Here is a 23,638-nt window from a genome sequence, read left to right as displayed (position 1 = left end):
AGCAGAGAGCTGGCCTGGAAGAGGGGCAACCGGGACAGAATCCGGCGCCCCGACCAGGACTAGAACCCGGTGTGCCGGCGCCGCAAGGCGGAGGATTAGCCTAGTGAGCCGCAGTGCTGGCCAGTTTTATATTTTCAATCTTAAGTGATTTTTGGAAATGATAACTTTTTGGGTTCATAAACCCAATATACAAAAATTGGAACACTTAAATTTTAAGCATGAAACATTTCATTTTACTCTTATGAAAATTAAAATACAGAGTGATCCCACTAATTTTAAATTAAGAACTTTTAAAAAAAATAGATGCTAACAATAGTAATAAAAGCACAGCATTAGAAGTATTGAAAATTTTTTAAAAATTGAAATTGGTATTTGGAAACTCTAAGGTTTGGGGTGCTGACCATAAAAATGTTTCTAGTTGCCTTTTTCAGAGGCCTAATGATAGCCATGGCCCGGCTTTAAACAGTGTGTCTATGTGAGAAGCAACTGTGCTAATCACACTGTATGAGCTGTCTAGTACAATTTTCATTGCAACCTCATTTTGGAAAGGATAACTGATCCTCAGACATGCCGAATAAATTTCCCAGAGCTCACTTAGTGTGTGGTAGAGTCTGAGTTCAAACACAAGCCACTCCACAATGGGGACCCTGCTGGCAGCCTGCAGGTCCTGTGTTCACTCTCCTGTCATTCAAGCCTGTGCCTGGTTCTAGGAGACACAAGGCAGAAATTCCACGCTGTGACAGTGGATGCTGTGCCCTGAGTGGCAGCTGGGAGGAGAACGGAGGAGAGGAAGACAGCACAGTGGCAAGGCGGGAGACACGGGAGAGGAGACTGAAAGAGGGCAAATGGGAAAAGATAGGGAAAGACTACCAGGTAAAGCAAAATGGAAAACCAGGAGAGGGTCAGGGCAGAAGGAGAAGGCTCTGAGCAGAGTCCCTGGGAGCCCTGGGAGCACTTCCCAGGGAGGAGTGGTCCTCAGCGGGTTTCTTTCTGGTTCTGCCACTCGCCTGCTGTGTTTTCTCCCGGAAGTGGCTGATACATTCCCTTGTGAAATCTAAGCCACCAGACAAAGTGGTGAGCAAGGATGCCTAAGACAGCGATGAGGTTCCTTGCACCTGGACTGAACTTCAGAGGGCTTCCTGTCACCTCCCTTTGCCTAGAGTCTTTATGTCCCTTTCAGATGGAAATATTCTCCCAGATTCTTACTAGATTTGGATGTTTTCAAGGACATAGGAATGCAAATAAAGTGTCCATTGCCTATTTAACCCATCCAATGAAATTTTCTTGTCCAAAGTCCTGAGCCATAAAGTATCTGTTTAGAATTAATAATTCCTAAAATTCAGATTCAGAAGGTGAGAGTTCAGCAGAATAACCCAATGCTTCAGAAGTTACCAGGAGAAAGAGAATATTCAAAATGTATTAGTGCAGTGATGAAAATAAACAAGAAGCAGAGAAACTGGTGGCAAAATGGGATGCCCTACATTGCATATAAAAACATTCCGAGATGTGGTTGAGAAATGTGAAGACAGCAAGAATAACCTTGCATCTAGAAAGCAACACAGCAGAACAGTTGCATTTGTGGGGCCAGTGCTGTGGCACAGTAGGTAAAGCTGGCGCCTGCAGTGCCGGAATCCCAAATGGGCACAGGTTCAAGTCCCGGTTGCTCCACTTCCAATCCAGCTCTCTGCTATGGCCTGGGAAAGCAGTAGAAGATGGCCCAAGTCCTTGGCCCCTGCACCAGCTCCTGGCTCCTGGCTTCGTATTGGCCCAGCTCCAACTGTTGTGGAATATTGAGGAGTGAACCATCAGATGGAAGACCTCTCTCTCTGCATCTCCTTCTCTCTCTGTGTAACTCTGACTGTCAAGTAAGTAACTAAATCTTTTTTTTTTAATTTATTTGAAAGTCGGAGTTACACAGAGACAGGAGAGGCAGAGAGAGAGAGGAATTCTATCCGATGGTTCACTCCGCAATTGGCTGCAATGGCCAGAAGTGTGCCGATCCCAAGCCAGGAGCCAGGAACTTCTTCCAGGTCTCCCATGCAGGTGCAGGGGTTCAAAGGCTTGGGCCATCTCCTACTGCTTTCCCAGGCCATAGCAAAGAGCTAGATCGGAAGTGGAGCAGCTGGGTCTCGGAACCGGTGCCCATATGGGATGCCAGCGCTTCAGGCCAGTGTGTTAACCCCCTGTGTCACAGCGCCGGCCCCATAACTAAATCTTAAAAAAAAAAAAAAAAAAAAAAGACTTTGCCTTTGTTTATACACCTGCGGAACTGTGATCTTCCTACTTTTTACTTGTTGAATACCATGGTTATGTGTGAATTAAGCCTGTGATTATAGAGTGGATTGAAAGCATGTCTTTGCAAAAAAAGAAAAAAGGAAAGGAAGTAAGAAGACAGGTTGAGAGGGAGAGGGAGGGAGGAAAGTACGATTGTCTTCTAAAAACTGTACCTATGAGCTACATGACATCTGTTCTCCTTATACTAATAAAGTATATAAAAGTAATTAAAAACCTCAACAAGGGGCATCTTATTACTGCAGAGCAGCTGTTCTCAAGGCTCGCGCCCAGAACAGTGGCATCAGCATCACCTCGGAAGATGACAAGCATGCAGATTCCCAGGCTCCACCCCACACCTGCTGACTCAGAAACTGTGGGGACGAGGCCCAGCACCCCATATGTGCCAAGTTCACAACGTGATCTTACGCAGTGGAGAACCTCTGCTCTGGAGAAAAATGAAGAGGGAGGTCAATAGACAGTGACCTTCGGCCAGTGGAGGAAGAAAGCGGTGTCACACTCGTGTCTCCCAAGCGCAGCACCACTGCCTAGTGCAGAGGGCACTCAAATGCCCGCCCCAAGGAAGTGTCCTGGTGCACCTGCTGCAGACACGAGCAGGACAATGGGCAGACGATGCATGGTTGCGCAGACGTTAGCAATGGGCTTTTCCCTGCAAAATGTTGGAAAACATGTTTCTGACATAGGAAAAGTCTCATGATCTATGTCAAGCCAGAATCTGTGTAGTTAGGGGAGGAGACGAGGAACTTAAATGTCACAGCTCCAGACTTGGTTTCTGAAAGGTCAAGAAAAGAGCTTGCTATTACACCGTGAGCCAGGAGCCCGGAGTGCTGAAGCACTCTGACAGCCCAACTGACAGCTTTACTTCATAAAACCATTTTGGGGGGTTGTAAGTCTGTTTTGACATCCTATCTTCATCTCTTTTAAATTTTTTTCCCTTCCCATGTCTTCACCTTGACAAGCTCTCAAATGCAGACACTTACATTAAAGAGAAAAAAGTCTGCAGCACTTACAATCTCTAATCACTCTTCAAAGAACATGGTATTTTAGCATCCTTGAAGTGTTTTAAATGTTTCCAAAGAGTTTTGCTTTGGAAATGATTTGGGGTTGGTGCATGTGGAATGGTTATTAATTCAAAAATCTTAAGAGCTCTTTTGGTGTGCTGGAATTATCAAGTACATCATTTAAGGTACTTGGTTTCTGTATTTTAAGGAGATTTAAAACTATTTAACCTTTCTTAGTTTACAAGAGCTCAAGTGCACCACAATGCATTTTTTTTTTGTCTTTAGTAGCTGCAGTAGTGGGACATGAGAGCAATTAATTAGAGTAAGAAATCAAGAACTCACCAACCACTGAATAAAATTTACCAGGAAGGCAGCATGAACCCACCTAAATCTTTTCAAAAGGCAGTGTGTGTGTGTGTGTGTGTGTGTGTGTGTGTGTATCATATTTATCATCTATCTAGCTTATCTATTGATTGATCAATCATTGTGACTAAATGCTATTCATTCTCTTCCTATGTAAGAAAACACAAGATAGTGTCTTTGGAGGAATTTGTCGCTAGCATACTTCTGTTAAACCAGCAGCATAACAAGCCCTGATTTTCCGGAGAGTCCATGGTCCAGGGCAGCCTGAGTCTGAGCTCTGGGGCTCTCTGCCTGCCATCCTGTCCCATCTCCGCCCTGGCCTCCTTCTTGCCCCTTCCCACAGGTCCATGAATGGCCCGTGAGCGATCTTGAGATCTGGGAACTGCCCTTGAACCACAGTTCTGAACGTCTCCCTTGTAAGAGCCAGGGAGGCAAAATAAAACTGAAACAGTTACATTCCAAAACCACAAGCTAAGTTCATGGCATGCTATGGAATGATCATTTGTCACTTCCCTGGGATTTCTATGAGGTGTTCTAGAATGATTTGAAAACAATGGGGAGCAGTGGTGGGAAACAGGAAAGCTAGGCGTGGCCCGTGAAGTTATCGTGTAGACTCATATGAGCCGATGGTATCATGGTAAAGTGGTTTCAAGTTAAGGGCTCCAGAACTCTCATCCTCACTCACTTTCCAGAGACTGCCCGTGCAGACATGGACCACCCACCTTAAAATACCACACTAACCACTAGGAGGGAAAAGAGACATGTGTTTGGCAACTTGGAAACTAAACCTCCCAAAGACTCACTGTAAAGCAGTGATGAAAACATCCTATGGCAGTAATAAGAGTAAGAACTGGTACTCACTGACGACTTCACACTTGCCAGTCACTATCTGTACTGCTTTATGTACATTGATTCTCAGTCTTCACACTAGCCCTGTAATATCCGCCCTGTTATTCCCATTTCTCAGGTTAACTAGCATGCCAAGCATCATGCAAACAGTGCCATGCAAGAACCAAAACGGTTAATGTTACAATCACCATACAGTGTGATCATAAGAACTAAACCACGGGCATCAAATCAAAAAGCTGCGGCGGACTCATGTGAACAGTTGACACATGCAGGTTTCAAGGTAACCAAATTTAAATAAATGGTCTGATTTAAACTGAAATTGCATTTGCCGAGTAAATTAAGTAAGCTCAGAGTCTGCTGAGGTAGCCTGAGGTAACAGCTGGTGTTAACCTCATGGTATAGACCGGGAAACTGAAGGTTAGCACGCTTTCTCACTTCTGAGCCATTCCAGTAACTAACACCACCTCAGCTAGCTCAGGTTCCGAGGGAATAGTGACCACACGGCCCGAGAAAGATCCACGAAAGCCACAGGACATAAACCCATTCAGTACTAACTACCTGCTTTGGACAGCTTCCCGGTACTCCTGTTACTGGACGTGCTGTCACCCCGGGTCAGCACCGTGATGCCCCCAAAACTCGCTGTTTTGGTCATGGCAGGTTTCAGATTGCGGTTGGAGCTGTCAGAGTCCGTGCTGCTCCAGGCCCGCTGGTGGTCAGACCACTTCAGTTCGTTCTCCGAGCTGCTCTGCCGACTCCCGGACGTCCTCCCTGAGCCGTCCCTGTTGCCCCTGGAACACGGCCGCGGGAAAGAGGCAGAGGGAAACGTTAGGTGGAGTGAACGCTGTGCGAGGGCACGGCGGGGCCTTTCTTGCAAGAGTCACCCACACGGGACCCTTCTTGTAACTTTTAGTGCAACCAGTGGCCTCCCAGTGATGAGACAGATAACACAGCACACAACACACACAGGTTACAGACAGAAAAACCAAGGCCAGAAATGCCATATAATCCCTCTGCCAGTGAAGGAGAAACAACCACAAAAACACTTCCTAAAATGTCATCGTAACTCCTAGTGCACACAGTGCAGAGGGGTAACTTCTGACCCAAATCAACAATGCATTCGTGTCTAGAAGTCGTCATGATCCTAAATAATCCTAAAAGGAACTGCAATCAAAGGGAGTTTTATTTTTCCCTTACAGAATCAGAGAAGTTATTTAGTGATATTCATTTTCTAATTCTATGAGCTGTCTCTATCTATATTGGTTTGTATCTATCTATACATCTGTATTTGTACCTATATCTGAACCTGCATCCATATTGGTGTGTGTGTGTGTGTATTCATATATCTACTATATCTACATCTATATCTACTTCTATGTCTACATCTATGTCTATCTATCTCATGTGTATCTAATCTGTATTCACCCTGGCAGACAACACAGAATTACATTATTAGCAAATGTGTAAGAATTATGCCCAGTGAGTTCAACCTTCATGGGCAGAGGAAAACACCTTATGATCCCTTTTCCAAAGAAAAACTTGGGGAAATAACAATAGTGTGAACGTTATATACTAACATGAAACTTCCCAGGGCATCAGTGGAAACCAGGAAGCTCCTGAGGTTTAAGAGCACAGCTTAACAAAACCCAAAAAGAAAAGAAGATGACTGTATTGGAAGAGAACCAACGGTTGTAAGTGAATTGTCGAAGACTTCAGAGTATCTCTAAGGAGTACAAAAAAATTGCATGTATTTTTATGAAAAGATTTGATGAAATTTGCATTTTCATTGGTTTCCAATCTGCTTAAAGAGTAATTTCATTAATATATCTGAAGCTTTTTCTGCAGATGGAAATAGATCATTGAAATACCCTACTAGGTTAATGGATTTTAAGTAAGTGAAAGGGACAAAAAACCTGGACAACAAATACACCCCTAATTTATTATTGGTATGCAATGTGACCTATTGAAGTCTTGATTTAAATCTCATAGATAGGGCCAGCGCTGTGGTATAGCAGGTAAAGCCGCCGCCTGTAGTGCCAGCATCCCATATGGGCACCAGTTCGAGTCCCAGCTGCTCCACTTCCTATCCAGCTCTCTGCTATGGCCTGGGAAAGCAGTAGGGAATGGCCCAAGTTCTTGGGCCCCTGCACCATGTGGGAGACCTGGAAGAAGCTCCTGGCTCCTGGCTTCAGATCAACATACATAGCTCCAGCCATTGTAGCCATCTGGGGAGTGAACCAGTGGATGGAAGACCTCTCTCGCTCTCTCTGCCTCTGCCTCTCTGTAACTTTGACTTTCAAATAAATAAATAAATCTTTAAAAAATAAATCTCATAGATACATGTGGTCAGTAGGTCTGTCCAAACATATGCTTTCAAAGACAATGGAATGTTGCTGAGTTACTAGAAGTGCACCTATCTGACCAAAACACTAATCAACCGAATTGCCTGATGATACAAAAAATTTTTTTTTTGCTTCAATTTTACTTACTAAACTTTTCCATTGACTTCAGGAAAACTCAGGAAGGTAAATGGATCCAAGAGATACTAAAAATGAGAGCTAATCTATAAAAGAACCTTATAAAGCAAGGGGAAGGAGTGGAACAGAAAAGTTCATGAAAGAAAGAGCATGTTTGATGGGGACGCTGCGGGGAGAGACTCAGTGCTGGGCTGCACTGTTCCCTCCTTTCTCTTCTCCCAGGACTTCAGGGGGACCTGGATTTAGAGAGGAGGCTCACCTGAAAACAAAATGCCAAGGACAGGAAGTATGGACCTTCACCAATGGCATGGAGAGTTTAGTTCTTTAAACTCATGGGAACTCAAGAAAGCCATGGAAGGCAGAGTGGTTTAAAAAATACCTTTCAAAGAGCTCGATGTCCCATTCTTGATGGTTTCTCTTTCAGTCTTCAAATCTAACAACATGCTTCTCTCATATTCAGATTATGCTGACCGATCTTTGACAACATCTGCATAAATCATTGCTTAGCGATGGCTTTTACACTGGGAATGTCAGTCTCTCATTTGTAGCTAATTTGAAACACGTAGTAGAGAAAAACCCTGGCTTGAAGATGTGGGCGTCTCCCGCCTTCAGCATGCAGGATGCATCCGAAGGAAGATGTCCACATGAGAACGATTCTTTTTGATCATTACTAATTCTGCTTCAATCAGCCTTCTCCCCATGACCTGTGCTACTCCATGGAGGGATTACGGCTTCCCTTAGCTGCAAGGGTAGCTGAGACTTTCTTTGCCACAGAAGTGGCCAGCACTGTTTCTGCATGCAATCTAGTGTGCTGTAGTCTATACCTTTAACCAGGGCAAAGAGGCTTCTAGGGCTCCAGACATGTATCACATTCTCTGGTCAACAAGGAAACCTAAGGTTTTCTGTCCTCTGCATCTATTCTAGCAGCTCCAGTCATCACCCTAGGCCCAGATCTGTGCATTTTAGAAAAGAGAATCTAAATTGCTGTTTTGAGGAGGCAGCATTAATGGGATTCAAAATATTTCTTGATTTATAATCTAACTTATGATTTGCAGATATGTGTACACTGAAGCATACTTCATACTCCTCTTTTTATTGTTCCCCTTCATAGTGCCAAGTTGACAGTGAGAACTGAATCCATATCTATTTGGATGTGGAATCATAACAGACCCGTAGGTGCCTTATCCCTTCTCATCCCAGCTCTGGTCCTCTTCTACCGATGCAAGATGACAGAGGTAATGAGATACTTGGTCTTTGGAGCTGGTCCCCTTTTAGGTAACCAGAATGTGATCCCAGAGTAATTCATAAACGCATACTCTTAGCTTCTGTTTTTGTGTTAACATAATCAATATCTAGTATGTACTTTCCTTCATAATTGAACACTTTTTTTCCTAAGTTAGAGATAATGAACACTTGGGATTGCTTTTACAATTGCATGGATTGATTCCTGCTTACTTTTTAAATTCTCTTCCTAACTCTGGTAGGTAAAGGAATCCTTATTTGAGACACAGGACATGAGTCTGGATAGCAGAGTGAGAGTGGTGGGTAAATACCTGCATTTTGTCTATATTGGCTACACAAATTGGATTATCATATGTGAGTGCATGGGTAACAGTGCATTTTAATTTGTTTTCAAGAGAGAAATGCAAGGTTATCTTCATAAATTCAAGTGTGAAGAAGAAAATAAACTCTCTAACAATGGACAAGGAAAATTTTGAAGGAAGTTCAAAGAGATGATCCTGATTTTTTGTTGTTTCTGTCAAAGTGCAAGAGTGTTTTGCTGTAACTTTAAAGGTGAAGCCCTATATTTAGATTTGCTGCAAAAAGATACCTTTCTAAGCACACGGTCCATTGGTTTTTCTTAGTATTGTCTTTTATCTAAGTAGGCTAAGGTTTTTATTTTTGCCTGTCCTACAACAGAAATACATCCTTTTATAATTAATACACATACATATATTTAAAATGAACACAATAATTTAATCAACACATTAACTATATGTATAAGTTACTGTATCTATAGTACTGTGTTTCCTTTATTCTGTAATGGAAACTAGATATACAAGTGTACTTCAATCATTAAAAATTGCTTTAAAAGAAGTTTATTTTGGTGCAAAAAACTTAAATTCCTGAATAGTTTTCTTATAATATATATTTGCTGTGAATTTTTTGAAGATCAGCAATACACTTGCGTTTCAACACTTTTTAAAAATCACTTCTACTTTTTTTAAAGCAAGTGTCTATTTTTTCATCTACTTGAAAGGCAGAGAGACAGAGATCTGTATTCTGCTCACTTGTCAATAACCAGATTGGGTCAGGCTGAAGTCAGGAGCCAGGAACTCCATCCAGGTTTCCGATGGGGTACAGGGGCCCAAGCACTTGAGCCATCATCCGCTGCCTCCCAGGTCCATTAGCAGAAAGCTGGATCAGAAACAAAGCATCCAGGCCTTCAACTGGTGCTCCAATATAGGATACAGGTGTCTCAAGCAAGGGTTTAGCCTGCTGGGCCACAATTCCCGCCCAGAGTTCAATCTTTTTATTACACCAAAATAAACTTATCTTCTAATTCCATTCTCTGTGAAATGTTTGAAGTGCCCACATATGTTTATTGGAGTAATGAGAAAATGTGGCTGCAACTGATGTCATGGAGCTCCCAGCCTGGCATAGAATCTAAAACAATAAAATCAGTCTTCCCTCTATCTCACAGAGATCGTGACTTAAGTAGTTCATAATAACTTGAAGGAACCTCCATCATCCCTTAGAAATAATATCTGTGCTTGAAAACGAAACTATTTGAAATATGATGATGGATAGTAGTGACTCACAAATCAGCTACCCAAATACAGTTATCAATGATTTATTTTCCAGGGTGGGTAATGTATATGCAAGAGCAGCTTGTCAGAGAAATTGTAGTTCAATATAATCGACAAAAGTTGATTTGGGAATATTAAATCAGTATGCTGCCAGCGTTAGTCCTTGAAAAACAAAAACTCAGGGAGAACAATAAAGAATTATATTAAAAGTAGTAGCTTTCCACTCCCATATCTCATGCTATCCAATATGACTTCGACAACAGCTATGTCACAAGCTTTACAAAGAGATCACCAAACATACTTGATTTCATGAACAGAAATATTTTACACTAATACATTTAGAGTTAACATTGATTCTGCCACATAATCTGAAAACACAGTTGAAAAAAGTAAACCATACCAACCGAAAGAGCTGTCTTTTCTTATAGGTCTCATTGCATATGTTACTGTCTTCCAAGAGCCTACTGGAAATGAAAAACATGATTTTTATGATATGAAACCTGAAGACTAAGTGCCTTAAAGTTAAATGGATGTCTACTCTATTTTAGCACATCTTTCTTATCAATTGAAACTGTGTTTTATTTTTTGATGTAGAATTTTACCCTAATAATTTAGTGGCAACATAATACTAAGATCCCTAACAGTAAGACCTTGATGTTAAATAATAAGGAGGAAGAGAGAGAAGAGCTAATAAAGGTAATAGAAGAGAGGAGAATAAAAGAAATTGAGATATATATAACCCAAGATTCCATCAAATACTTGTATATCACTTGTGCTTCTTAGGGCAATATTCAAGAAACTCTTTCTTTCTTGTGAATAGTAAAATACCTGGAATCAAGAGATAAATATGCAAGAAATATGTTTATTTTGTAGGTAAGTCAGCCAATTATATTTCTGCTTTTGGGGCTCATCAAGACTCATTCATAAAGAACAGGTCTTCAAAGAGGGAGGTGCCTTTCTCTGAAGGGAGGAGAGAACCTCCACTTTGACTATGACCTTGTCTAAACAAGATAAGAGTCGGAGAACTCAAGGGGCTTCCATAGCCTTGGAAACTCATAACTGGTGCATAGGGAGATTACTGATGCCATAAACAGGAGTGTCAATTGGTAAAGTCAACAACAGGAGTCACTGTGCACTTACTCCTCATGTAGGATCTCTGTCCTTAACATGCTGTACACTGAGGCTTAATGCTATAACGAGTACTCAAACAGTATATTTCACTTTGTGTTTCTATGGGGGTGCAAACGACTGAAATCTTTACTTAATGTACACTAAACTGATCTTCTGTAAAAAAAAAAAAAAAAGAAAGAAATTATCAATTCCCAACTTGACTCTCACTGGGATTAAACATGACAATAGGTCTGATCTGATTTCATCATCATTTAAAAAAAATCATCTATTATTTTTCACTTTATGTTTCTGTGTGGGAGCAAACTGTTGAAATACTTACTTAAGGTATACTAAGCTGATCTTCTGTATATTAAGATAATCGAAAATGAATCTTGATGTGAATGGAAGGGGAGAGGGAGTGGGAAAGGGGAGGGTTGTGGGTGGGAGGGACGGTATGGGGGGGAAGCCATTGTAACACATGAGTCGTACTTTGGAAATTTATATTCATTAAATAAAAGATTAAAAAAAAAAAAAAAGACTCATTCATATACGCAATGAATATATTTGAATGTAATTATTGTATATGATATAATTATTATAATGTTGAACACAATCTAGTTAGAATATAAAAGGCACCTAAATGTAAATTAGTAAGATTAGGGAGTAATGTAGGAAAATTGTTTAAGCTTTCACACTAAACAGAATTGTAAGTGCTCACTGAATCCTTTCAGTTAGGATACAGAATTGTGGAGTGCTGCACAGTCGCCCACAGATGTTAATGTCCACGGATTCTTTGCTGTACTGTCTTAGGGGATATTGGTCTAATCCATATGGATTTTGAAATTGTGTCTGAGTCTCTTACATGGACTTGTTTCTAATATCATGCCTACTTCTAAAAGAGGTTATTTTAAAGGGCTTTCTGCTATTTGACAATTTCTAATTGCTAAAATGAAGGATGGGGTTGTACTTTCTTTTTTCTTAACAATGCCCAGTTTAAAGATTTCTAAGTCTTGGCATTCAATCAAACAGTTTCCATTTTAATCAATTTTGTAGGATTCCCCATTAACACTGACACTTGACATAAAATTAACCACTACTTTATTTATGGATACCATATTTCCAAACCAAGTTGCCCATTTTGAAGCATCTGAAATGTGATTATTGCAGTTAATGAAGATTCCTTAATTTGCCCTGAATATCTACCATGAAATCAAGAAGGCATTTAATATTTATGTCAGTTTAGAAGTGGTTGAAAAAGGTAAGTGCTAAGTTTGAAATATCCTTAAGATTTTCCATAAATTTTACAACCCCTTAATTTAACAATTATTCCTCCCTCCAATTCCTAACCCAGGTACACTTCTGAATTTATTTTTTGTTGCTGTTTTTGTTTTGAAACGTCTTTATTTAACCTTTGTATGAAGACCAATGGATCGTTCAGAATGAGAAACTTAATGTAATTAGAATTATAATTGGTATTGCTATATGTAATTACGAGGCACAGAAATGGCCAGAAACACCAACTACATAAGTAGCAGCCTATTCAACAAGCCAATGAAACTGCAAGTTCGCTTGGGTCTCAAAATCGATTATTGCCAGTGCCTGATAAAGGCTATAGGAATGTTTCAGAAGATCATAAATTGAGACTTAGAATAAAGAAAATGTTTAAACTCTGTTCAGAAGCAATTGAGAGAACATTTCCCCAGACTTGATAATTTAGACATACTGAATAACATAATGTGAATATACATGTGTGTATGTACCAATATATGTATTTACTTATACATATATTCAAGAACACACTTACATATGGGATATAAATCTATCCATGAGGATACAGGACACACATGACAGACTTTATTCACACACAGACATGAAAAACTAAAGTCGATTTTACCTGTTCTCCACAAAAAGGCTTTCCTGGGAGCAAACTGACTGAAAAATAAAGAAAGGCATTGGATCAGACGTTCTGGATATGCTGAGGGATCCCAAATCCTTGCCTGATTTTAAAACTCAAATACTAAAATAAACACGAAAGATAGAACTAAAAAGGGGAAAAATGGGTTAGAGTTGGAACAGCAAGCACTTCCCATGCAGCAGAAAGTCATTTTGCTCCGGAGCAAACAGACTGAGCCCGCTGGGCACTGGGGGCAGGAGAGGAATGGGAACCGCACTGCCGGAGAAACGTGTGACTGAGGGATTTTGAGCTCACGACTTCCTCCGAGGCTGCAGAGGGGCAGCCACCAACAAAGACCCAGGGAACGTTTCAGCTCAAGGCAGACCTGCAAAGGGGACACGATCCACCTAAGGGTGGGAGAGCCGTAAAGCCACAGTGCTGTATGGATTACTCGGAATGACAAACTCTCATGAAAGAAAACGACTGACTGCAAGACCCTCAATGTGGAAGAGGTGCCGCCCAGCACAGGGCTTGCGGAGGGTGCGCACAGAAGTCAGGACAAAATGAAGTAATCAAAAGGAAAAATGTAAGCCCCATAGGACATTTCTTAGCTTTTTGCATAGTAGACCAAGGACATGCTTCTTATGGTCATTTCTGTCCTACCTCGTAGGAAAGATTAAATTCCATGACTACATGCTTGGGAAAGGTGGGCCAAATGAAATTTAAACAAACAGAAGGGAAGTAAGAGAAAATATGGTGCTGTGGTCATATAAAAGGGTGATGGTGTTTTGGAAGGTACTGAGTTTCTTAACATAAATACAAACGCACCGTAATATGTGCTAACTTTTCTAAATGATTAATGAGTTAATAGAGACTTAGGCTCAATTTTAAGATCAAATAAAGAAACCTTAATGATCTTTCAATATCTCATTCTTGAGTTTAGAGATGCCACGGATGGAGCTACTGCATTGAGAGGCCGGCAGGACACTGCTTTCTCTTTTCGTTTGGCTAGAGAATCATTTCCTTCCACTAAGCCGAAGGGCTGCATTCAGGCACAATGCTTCCCTCAGCGGTCTGGGCACTTCAGTGAAGGCACCTGCAGAGTCACCTGTTTTAACCCATTTACACTGATCATGCACCTGGAATTCCAAGTGTGCAGAAAGAGCCAATGAAAAGACAGCAATTTTCAGCAAGTAACTTTGGAAATTTTGACATTTATATACGGAAAGGGAAATAACTACAAATAATACGTCATTGACGTTAGTCTTGTGAAAACTGTTTTACAGTAAACTAAATATCCCATCGCTTTACTGCATTTAGTTTGGCTTTTCTATCAGATTGAAAAACCATAAGCTATGAAAGAACGGGCGGGGGTGCTGTGGCGTAGCAGGTAAAGCCACTGCCTGCAGTGCTGGCACCCCATATGTGCCCTGGTTTGAATCCCAGCTGCTCCACTTCTGATCCAGCTCTCTGCTATGACCCGGGAAAGAAGTAGAAGATGGCTCAAGTCCTTGGGTTCCTGCACACAGGTGGGAGACCCAGAAGAAACTCTGGGCTCCTGGCTTCAGATCAGCCCAGCTCCAGCTGTTGTGGCCATTTGGGGAGTGAATCAGCGGATGGAAGACCTCTCTCTCTCTCTCTCTCTCTCTCTCTCTCTCTGCCTCTGCCTCTCTGTAACTTTGCCTTTCAAATAAATAAATAAATCTTAAAAAAAGAAAGAAAGAATGGCCATTCTGAGTTCAGGACTCTGATTTCTTAGCTGTTAGAAAGGGGTCAGTTAAGATTATAATATTCTGGGTGGTTACTCTAATTACTGAGATTCGATTTCACTGGAGGAGCTGATCAAAGACATACTGACCTCTTCAGATTCATTAATCTCATAGCATTTGGGAAAAAAAAATTAAGCAGCCCAAACACTTTGAATTAAAAAGTAAAACACTAGGAAGTCAATGATACCTTTCTCCAAAGCATGTCTCAAGGGCATTTTTCTGATTTACGTGGAAAGGTCCTTAAAACTCATCTCCTCATTCCTCTATCACATTTTTATAATTAGAGACGGTTATGGGTTGTGATTCAGTAGCTGATGAAAATAAACTTTTAACAGTGATATTAATAACTTGCACATTTTATTAGAAGAGAAAGATAAAATTGTCACAGTAATTAAGTGCAACATTCAAAGCTGTCACTTATATGCATTCTCACTTTTTTTGAAAAGAGAAAAACGTCTTTGTCTAATGGGTTACAGCGTTCTCTCCCACATCCCACCTCCACTCCCAGGGGCACCACGTGCCATCACCATCAGTTCTCCCTGGAGTGGCCCCCAGCACCTCCTAGGAGGACCACAGGTGAGTGCCACAGAATCCCTCTGCACACGTAAATACCCCATAGAAATTTCCCTCCGGGCAAAATACACCTCTCCCGATGTGGTTCTTTATCAACTCAACCTTCTGAAAAAGTTAGCAAGATGGTATTCGATTAATAATATAGTAAGTTTTAAATCCTTACCAAAGTAAAACCAATATATTTCAATTATTACTGACCACATAAACATATTTATTAAATGAGAACTCAGTTTTTTTGTGCTCTGACTTACAATTTAGTTCTCAAATAATAAACAAATTTATCTCCAAATATCAAAATTTTCAAACTGTATTTGAAATTATTTTCCAGAAAATCCCCAAAGCAATTTGCATAATTTGATTGTGGGAAGGCATACAAAGGCATATGTGCTCATACACACACACACACACACACACACACACCCCCCTGAGAGACCAAGGTAAGTTTTGACAATATTCAATAATGTTTCGGAGCCGGCGCTGTGGCGTGGTTGGGTAAAGCCGTCACCTGCAGTGCAGGCATCCCATATGGGCACCGGTTCTAGTCCCAGATGCCCTCTTCCAATCCAGCTCTCTGCTATGGCTTGGGAAAGCAGAAGATGGCCCAAATGCTTGGGCCCCTGCACCCGTGTGGGAGACCTGGAAGAAGCTCCTGGCTCCTGGCTCCTGGCTTCAGATCTGCTCAGTTCTGGCCGTTGCAGCTGTTTTGGGAGTGAACCAACAGATGGAAAACCTTTCTCTCTGTCTCTCCCTCTCACTGTCTGTAACTCTACCACTTAAATAAATAAAATAATAATAATAAAAAGTTTCTAAAGTTAAAATAAAATTGGCTTTTGCTAAAGAGTAAATATCATGGAGTGTTCCTTAACTCACTATTGTCACTTCATGTGGTAAAACAAATACATAAAGTCAATACCTAAACCTGTTTGAGTTATTCTACTACTTTAATAATCACCACAGAAAGCTGGTTTTGACACTCAGTTTTTAAATTATAAAGAAAATAAATGAATGACTGACTGTCTGTTAAAGATTAGATTTCCATAATGTGGTTTCCTTATGCTGGATTCTTCGTATTCATTTCATAACTGACTTAGTATTCTTTACTCATCTTACAAATGAATGATGTGTGCCTCAACACCTAGGCAATGATAATGATCGTTTGGGGACTGGAAGTGCGTAAGTGAAAGTCCCCTCAAGTGTGCTGTCTTTGTGTAAATGGTAAGGAAGATGCGTTACTCCACAAACTCTAGAAAGTTCATTCTGCTTGTTAGCTCCTTGACAGTCTATATGAACAGAAGATACAGTACTATCCCATTAACCTGGGCTCACCCCAGTGATCCCTGACCCCCTGCAGCCTTGTGAGCCATCCCCAGCCAGGCTGCAAGGTGGTCTGTGTGGCCCACAGAATACAGCAGAGAGGAAGACAGATCTTTTCTAAGGTCAGGTGACTTCCATCTGGGGCTCCTGCTCTCTCTCTTAAATCACTTTCTCCAGGGGAAGCTAGTTCCGTGTCAGGGGACAGCCTGCAGCCTGTGGACAGGCCCACCTGGTCAGCAGCTGAGCTCTCCAGCCTACTCCCAGGGAAGATGTGAGGGCTCCAACAGTCGCCGGAGTGAGTCTGGAAGCCGAGGACCCTTGAGCAAGCCCACGGATGACTGACAGCCGAACAGCAGCCTCCCAGGGGAACCTGAGCTACAACCACTCAGGTAGGTCACTCCCAGACACCTGGCCCACCAAACACCGAAGGGTTTCTGTTTGTTTAAGTTGCCAAATTTAGGGACAATTTGTTATATAGTGGTAAATAGTTAATACACAGAGAATGCCCCTGGTATGGCTGCCTATGTCTACTAGGGATTTAGAGCCTGGAAGAAGAGGCCGGGCATTTTCCCCACTCACTCTTAGTCTTGTAAGGGCTATGAGTATTTAAAAGAAAATAAGTAACAACAGCAATGCTTTCATTAGACAATTGCGCACATGTTCACAGACAAATGATATCAGCAGTGTCACTTAATCCTGGAAGCCCTTTCATGCTTGTTATCTGGATACAGAATGCCCAATTTGAAACCCTGCCAGGGTTTCAGATTAAAAATAATGCCACGAACAAGCTAGTGCCACAACTGACTAGGGAAAGTCAGACGTCCTGGCCACCGAAGGGTATTCCTGTGGCGCTCCCCCCTCTACTTCTGCAGATACAAGAAGACAGCGTCGCTTAAAGGAGGCTGCCAAGTGACTGCATGGAATTGAAAGGCTATCCAATACTTTGGCATTTATGTTCTCTCTTATTTAAGTCTGTTTTTTCACATTCAAAGCATGTTAATACATCCGCTGGCCATAAGGGCTTCAAATAGCAATGCTTCCCTGAAGTCTTTAACCTGGGACTCAGGTGCACGGCTGTTGAACTCTTGAACAGGGGTGTAGGGAGAGGTGGGGTGCAAAAGAAGTCATGCTGATCTCCTCTTGGGAGTAAACCAACAGTGAGGACCCCCATGGACAGGACAATCAGCAAATGAGGTGGGGAGCAGGGCGTTATTCTCATCGGCAGACATCAGCGAGAGTACTTTCACGTGCCTTAAATCCTAAGTGTGCAACGATTTAGCACAATTTCAAACAGAATCCTAATACTGCTTGTGCATTATCTATGCTATTGGTATTAGTATTTCCTTTCCAACATAACATCTCATTCATGAATTACCTGACTTTCCAGAACCAAAGTACAAGGGAAATGTGTATGTGTGTGTGTGCATGAGATAGCGATAGCGATAGAGATAGAGAGAGAAAAAGAATAAAGAAAAAGCAGAAAGAACAACTACATTTTGAAAACATTCTCTTCGTGAAGGCCTTAGATAAGAACGTGCCGTGTCCCAGCCTGTGTAGACAGCTTCCTCTGTACTGATGGAACACACTTCACTCCAGTATACAGCAAGCACAGGTAAAGCCCACCATGTAACAGGCTGTGCTGGCATCATCCCAAAGTAGACAGAATACACGCAGAGTCTTCCAGAATGCATCCAGACCTCTAACTACGGTGGCCTCTGTCTCCCTCTGAACACTTCGCTACTTTCTGAGCTCTCGGCCAGATTATTCAGTCATCCAGTTTGTGTGTTCAAGAAAGTGGAGGCAGAAAGAACTCAGTGCTCCAGGAGCTTGACCCCCCTGCAGATTCATACTGAGGCCGAGCAGCACCAGGTGAAGGATCCTAGGAACAGGCTTTGGCCAGAAAGCCCCAAAGGCAGCAGTCCTCCTCCATGCCGGGCAGTGAAGCCTCGGGCTCCAGGCTGGCTTTGTGTAGCTCCAAGGAGCCAATCACGCAGGGGGTTAGAGGCTGCAGCTGACTCAGAAAAGCTGTCAGGGGCTGGAGCTGTGCACAGAAGGTTAAGCCTCTGCCTACAGGGCTGGCATCCCATATGGGTGCCAGTTCAAGTTCTGGCTGTTTCACTTCCCATCCAGCTCCCTGCTAATGCACCTGGGAAAGCAGTGGAAGATGGCCCACGTGCTTAGTCCCCTGAACTCACGTGGGAGACCTGGCGGAAGCTCCTGGCTCCTGGTTTCAGCCTGGCACAGCCCTGGCCGTTGCAGCCATTGGGCAGTGACCCAGTGGATGGAAGACCTCTCTTTGTCTCTGTCTCTGTCTCTCCCTCCTTCTCTCTCTGTATTTATTACTTTAAAATAAATACATAAGATCTTTGGGGAGAAAACAAAGAAAAGAAAAGCTGTCAGTATTGGCCACAGAATCTCACAGAAGAGCCCACAGTTCCCTTCCTGAAGAGGGAAGAAGCCACCACAGCTCGGGCAGCAGCCACATTGTTGCCTGGAGTGGGAAAGCTGCGGCAAGTGTCTGCCCTTTTACCTCTTACATTTTAATTGATTTTATTTTCGTCACCTTTTTATTTAACTGAATTTTTCTCGGCCAGAGTCAGGGGAGGATTAAAGAAACCTCCACCCCATTTTCTCTGTTTGAACAAAAGATTGGACAGAAGAAAGGGCTTTATGATAATTTTCTTGGCAGAGTGTTCACAGATTTGATTTGATCTCAACTTCAGGAGAAGAATGAGTGTCATTATCCAAGTTTAGCACCATGAATGTCCGTATTTGCTAAGAACACAGACAATCTTCTGTGCGGGTCTGTATGTGTGCTCAACAGATTCTCACTTGATTGTAATTCTTCCCTCTGTACAAGCTTTGATATTAAAAAGGACACAACAATATGTTATGTGCTGGCTAACAGAGTTGAAGGCATTTCTTCAGATTTGACAGTCTCTTTCTCTACTCACAGTCTATTTTACTAACCCAACCAATCGCTCTACACCCCCACTGGTCAGATCCTAGGAACACACCCAAATTTTCCATCACTTCCAGGAACCACGTCCTCGTCCACAGTCACCCCTGGCTTGCTGCAGTTCCGTCGCTTCCCTGGCGCCAGCCTCCATCCTCCCTGCTAACTATCTGGGGAATGAGGCTGCTTTCTGCTGATGCGAGGACCACACTAAAGAGGCAATTAAAACAACTACTCACATCGTGTGCAAATATTCTCTCCCTCACTCTCTGATACTCCTCTTCTCTCTCTTCAATTGATTTACTTCGTCTGTCATCTCTAAATGGATGCATTCTGTTTTGCTAAACAGAAAAAAGAAATCAGGAGGGTTATCCAAGTGGAGTCGTCAGAAATCTGCAGGTAAGCAACTCTCAGCTGAGAATAATCGATGTTCACTTCCACAAAAAAATGGAGCCTGAAAAGTCTCCCTCCCTTTGGTCCCTAAAGAGGCTGCATTATGGACTCTGTCCCGTGTGTGTGTGTGTGTGTGTGTGTGCGTGCGCGCGTGACATGTGATGACCGGAAGTTCCTGCTGTTCCTGCTTGCTTTCTCCCTGGATGCAAATCCCCCAGGTGCCTCCTAAAACAGCACCCTGAATGTGCCTCACGTGTTTAGCCAGTGATGCAGGGCTCTCCAGGGATGGAGTCTCTCTCTGGCTGATCTACGTGGTTCTAAGTCCTCAGAAGAGACACAAGGCTTAGTAGTCATGGAGGAAGGAGCTAGTTCACGGTGACCGAGGGCAGAAAAAGCTCTGAAAACTCGGGCACTGGAGAAAGAGCAAGGGAACAAAGGAAGTGATGGACAGAAAGGAAGATCCGCACATCTTTTTGCTTTCTCCTAATTTGGTGAATTTTAGCTTCTTAGGAAACAGTACCTCAGGCTGATAAAGTAAATTTAGCACCCCTGTGTCTGGAAAAGGGTCAATACCAAGAGAATGAGGAACAAGTCAAAGAAGCCAGCATGAGGACTGCCCCTCGCCCTGCACCCCATGGTGTCTCAGCCTCCCAACCGCCTTCCTCCTGTTGAGCCTCAGAACTGGTCTGCACCAGCCACATTCATCCGTCTGCTCCACAGACTCCCACGAAGTACACGACACAGGCACACAACGCAGAGCCAACACGAGCCACGGTGCAGCTCCGGAGAGTGGCGGTGGTGGAAGGAGGAAATGAGATATAAATGATGAACAGGGTTTTGTTTTTTTTTTTTTTTTTTGAAGTGCGTCAGCGACGCACGTCCTGGCTTACAGTGACTCACTGGGAGTAATTACCATGATAACTTGAGTGAGATGCAAGTTGTCTTACCTTGAAGAATTCTAAAGCAAAGCCATTTTCAAGAAAAGCTATTTCAATTGTCAGAGGCACAAAGTATAATTGTAATGGCATTTATTTGATTTTTTTTACTGTTCTGATCGTCATTTAAAATTGCTTTTCTTTTGCCATTGACTTAGTTTTCTTCCTAATCGCGCTGGATCCCACACCCTCCATCTAGAGCAGAGATTCAATCAAGTCTCTTTACCTTCGTCCAGGTACCATGAACAAGGCTATTCTAGAACAACATAGTGTTTTTGTCACAAGCAGAATACAGAAGGATAAATTCTGGTACAGTTCATGCAGAACAAGCAGACAATTTACATGGACCATAGAACACTGGAAGGAGAACGAGTTGGAGACTAGAACATGAACTGCATTCTTTTCGGCGAAGCCTTATTTTAGGATATTTGCAAAATCCACCTGTCCTCACCATAACAAGGTTTGTTCTTTACAGCTACACCGGTTGCTCATCGGTCCGTATTGACAATCCAGCTCAATTTGTGCACAACTGAAGGACAAAGCTGTAGGGAGTGGAACGACTGCCGTAGTTACACAAACATCTACAAATGCGACTGACAAAGCTTTTCCCCACAGCTCGGAGCCTGTGGCATCCTGACCCTCCCCCCGAGACATGCAGCAGGGACTGTGCCAAGCACCACCCATGCAGCCCAACACAGAGCCATCGCTAAAGCAACCACGACATCTTTTATGCTACCCATTGAATGCCAAAGGGGGAGGCAGAGGGAGGCAAGGGGGCTGGGGAGAGGACAGCGTATCAGAGGCAGGGCAGGGCCAAGAGGGTCAGAGGGAGCGACAGAGGCGACAAGGACATCAGTCAGCCCACCTTCAGATACAACAATGTCAGCCACTCTCAAACTTGGGAACCAACCTGATTGTCTTCTTTATCAATACTAGAGTTATCTCGCTTCAAGATAAACCGCTTCTGGGATTCTTCACCTTTTTCATCTTTTAAATGTTCACAAAACCTTTGCTCTGGTCTGCCAGCAAAGTAAAACATATCAATAAAAAAGTTTTCTCCCTGTTTAAAGTTATTTCTTAGTGTTGCTTTTCCCCCACAGTGGCATTTAATTTTTTTAAAATTCTATACATGGCTTTGATATTAGAGTTGCTGGCAATTTACAAGTAGGTAATGATATGTCGCATCACAGGTGTGTTGTTAGAATACCTTTGTTTTGAATTCCGAATCCTGTTTGCTGCCTTTTGATCATCACAACTTTAAGGAAAAGAAAATTTTAAAGAATCTGCACATACATAGTCTCTACATGATTTCTTGAGTAATTTTGACCTCCATGACTTTGGAATTGAAGCACATTTCTGCCCAATTTCTCGACCAAATACATCTGTTTGGAACCCAGGAGTCTACCACATTCATTCGCCTGTATTTGAAGTCCAGTGAGCACCTCCCATTGAATGCTCCCTCTTACAGTCTTCTGAATCCTTATTAAGAAGGAAAGACATTTTAAACATCTATATCTTTCTCTAATAAAAAATGCTGACACCTTGACCATGTCTTGTAAATCAGTTCAGTAACTGGAAAACTGGAGATGTTTAGTTTAAACAACTTAATGACTGATTAGCATAGGGGAAGTACTCCAAGCAGTTACACACTATTGATTAGTCAATTGATTTTTTTTTAGGTCCTCTTAATTACTTGGCATTATTAAGGCAAAGGAGTCCACTTTGCTGTTAATTTCCCACCATTTTCACTGAATACACTGAACTCAATGAATGGCTTGAGCTTGGGTTCATCTACAGGAGAAGTGCTAAGCTGTTTGTCTCTGGTTTAGAAACAGTTATAATTTATGAGTCCCCTTACAGTGTTTCTGTCACATCTGATGTATTACTTCCGAAGCCCAGAGGGTGTTCTGTCCCTACTGGGTTCATTACGCCTTGAGTAACTGGGAAGCCACTTTGCATTGTCTATTGTTTAAGGTGGAGGACCAGTAATTAAGAGAATGTCACCACTTGCTGATGGCTCCAAAATAAGAAAACAGTACTTTTAAAACAAAGGGGTAGCTTAAGTATATAATTCAAATCTTGATGGAAAGCACTCTTTCCTTAAATACATGTACATAATTTATAATAATATTGGTGAGCAGACAATAGCAGAAAACTGGAATAATACTAGTTAAACTTTCTAGAATTTTGTATAATTTTGGGAAAGTGATATCATTATCTTATTCACTCCTACAAGTTTCATGTAGGAGAAGCATTTCTACTTATATATTTTTTGCATCTTTTAAAGACAAGACAGATATCAATCCCTTAAGGGCTATTTTTTTTATTTTTATTTTTTGATTCTGAGTTATGGATTTGTCCAGTAAGTCACAGGTGTCATAGAGTCTGTTAACTTCCTTACGGAGACTTGGCTCAGCCCTTCTCTGATTCTACAGGGCATGGTGGACCCTCGGACCAAAGGTAGGGGTCAAAAACCTCCATCACTGTCACCGGAGGAAAGGCCATGGAAGCCGTGGGGTTCTTGTCTTCATGCAAGAAAGAATTCAGGCCTGAGAAAGAGTGGAGTGATAAGGCTTTACTGGGGACAGGGCATCCATCAGGACGGAAGGGACAGAGACAGAACGTAAGGGACAGAGAGAGCACCTAGTTGCTTGGACCAGGGAGAGCCAGGTTACATGGTTGAGTGGAGAGAATACACCTGGGCAGGCCAGGTGGGTGGCTCAGCGGAGAGGCAGAGAGCTGAGTGCCCAGTCTGGTTGGACTCCCTAGGTTTTTAAGGGAGTCTGTTTACCCACCTCCCCCTCTCCTCCAGGACAAAGGATGGGGAGTCCTAGTGGAAGGGTTTGTTGGGTGAAAGCAAATTCATCCCCAGATTTGCTGGCACCAGGCCAGAGTAGGGGGGCTT

General features: G+C 42.4%; 1 protein-coding gene across 50 annotated transcripts in view; it reads right to left on the bottom strand.

Annotated features, from left to right (window-relative positions):
- Positions 1–23,638, bottom strand: part of ARPP21 (cAMP regulated phosphoprotein 21) — a 160,415-nt gene that overhangs the window by 65,344 nt on the left and 71,433 nt on the right. For 9 of the 50 annotated variants that reach the window (XM_070072941.2, XM_051858920.3, XM_051858936.3 and 6 more), the window contains 5 exons: positions 21,644–21,752; positions 19,645–19,746; positions 12,794–12,831; positions 10,194–10,253; positions 5,061–5,293 (listed from right to left, as the gene is read on the bottom strand). In XM_070072941.2, the coding sequence (XP_069929042.1) occupies positions 5,061–5,293; positions 10,194–10,253; positions 12,794–12,831; positions 19,645–19,746; positions 21,644–21,752 (542 nt within the window). The remainder of the gene's footprint in view (positions 1–5,060; positions 5,294–10,193; positions 10,254–12,793; positions 12,832–19,644; positions 19,747–21,643; positions 21,753–23,638) is intronic. The other 41 variants (XM_070072942.2, XM_070072931.2, XM_070072943.2 and 38 more) reach the window with 11 other exon arrangements.

This window comes from Oryctolagus cuniculus, chromosome 4 (genome assembly GCF_051225735.1).
Source record: "Oryctolagus cuniculus isolate XC-2025 breed Fujian yellow rabbit chromosome 4, ASM5122573v1, whole genome shotgun sequence".
Classification (NCBI taxonomy): domain Eukaryota; kingdom Metazoa; phylum Chordata; class Mammalia; order Lagomorpha; family Leporidae; genus Oryctolagus; species Oryctolagus cuniculus.
Note: the sequence above shows the minus strand (reverse complement) of the source record. Positions and strands in the feature narration are given on the sequence as shown.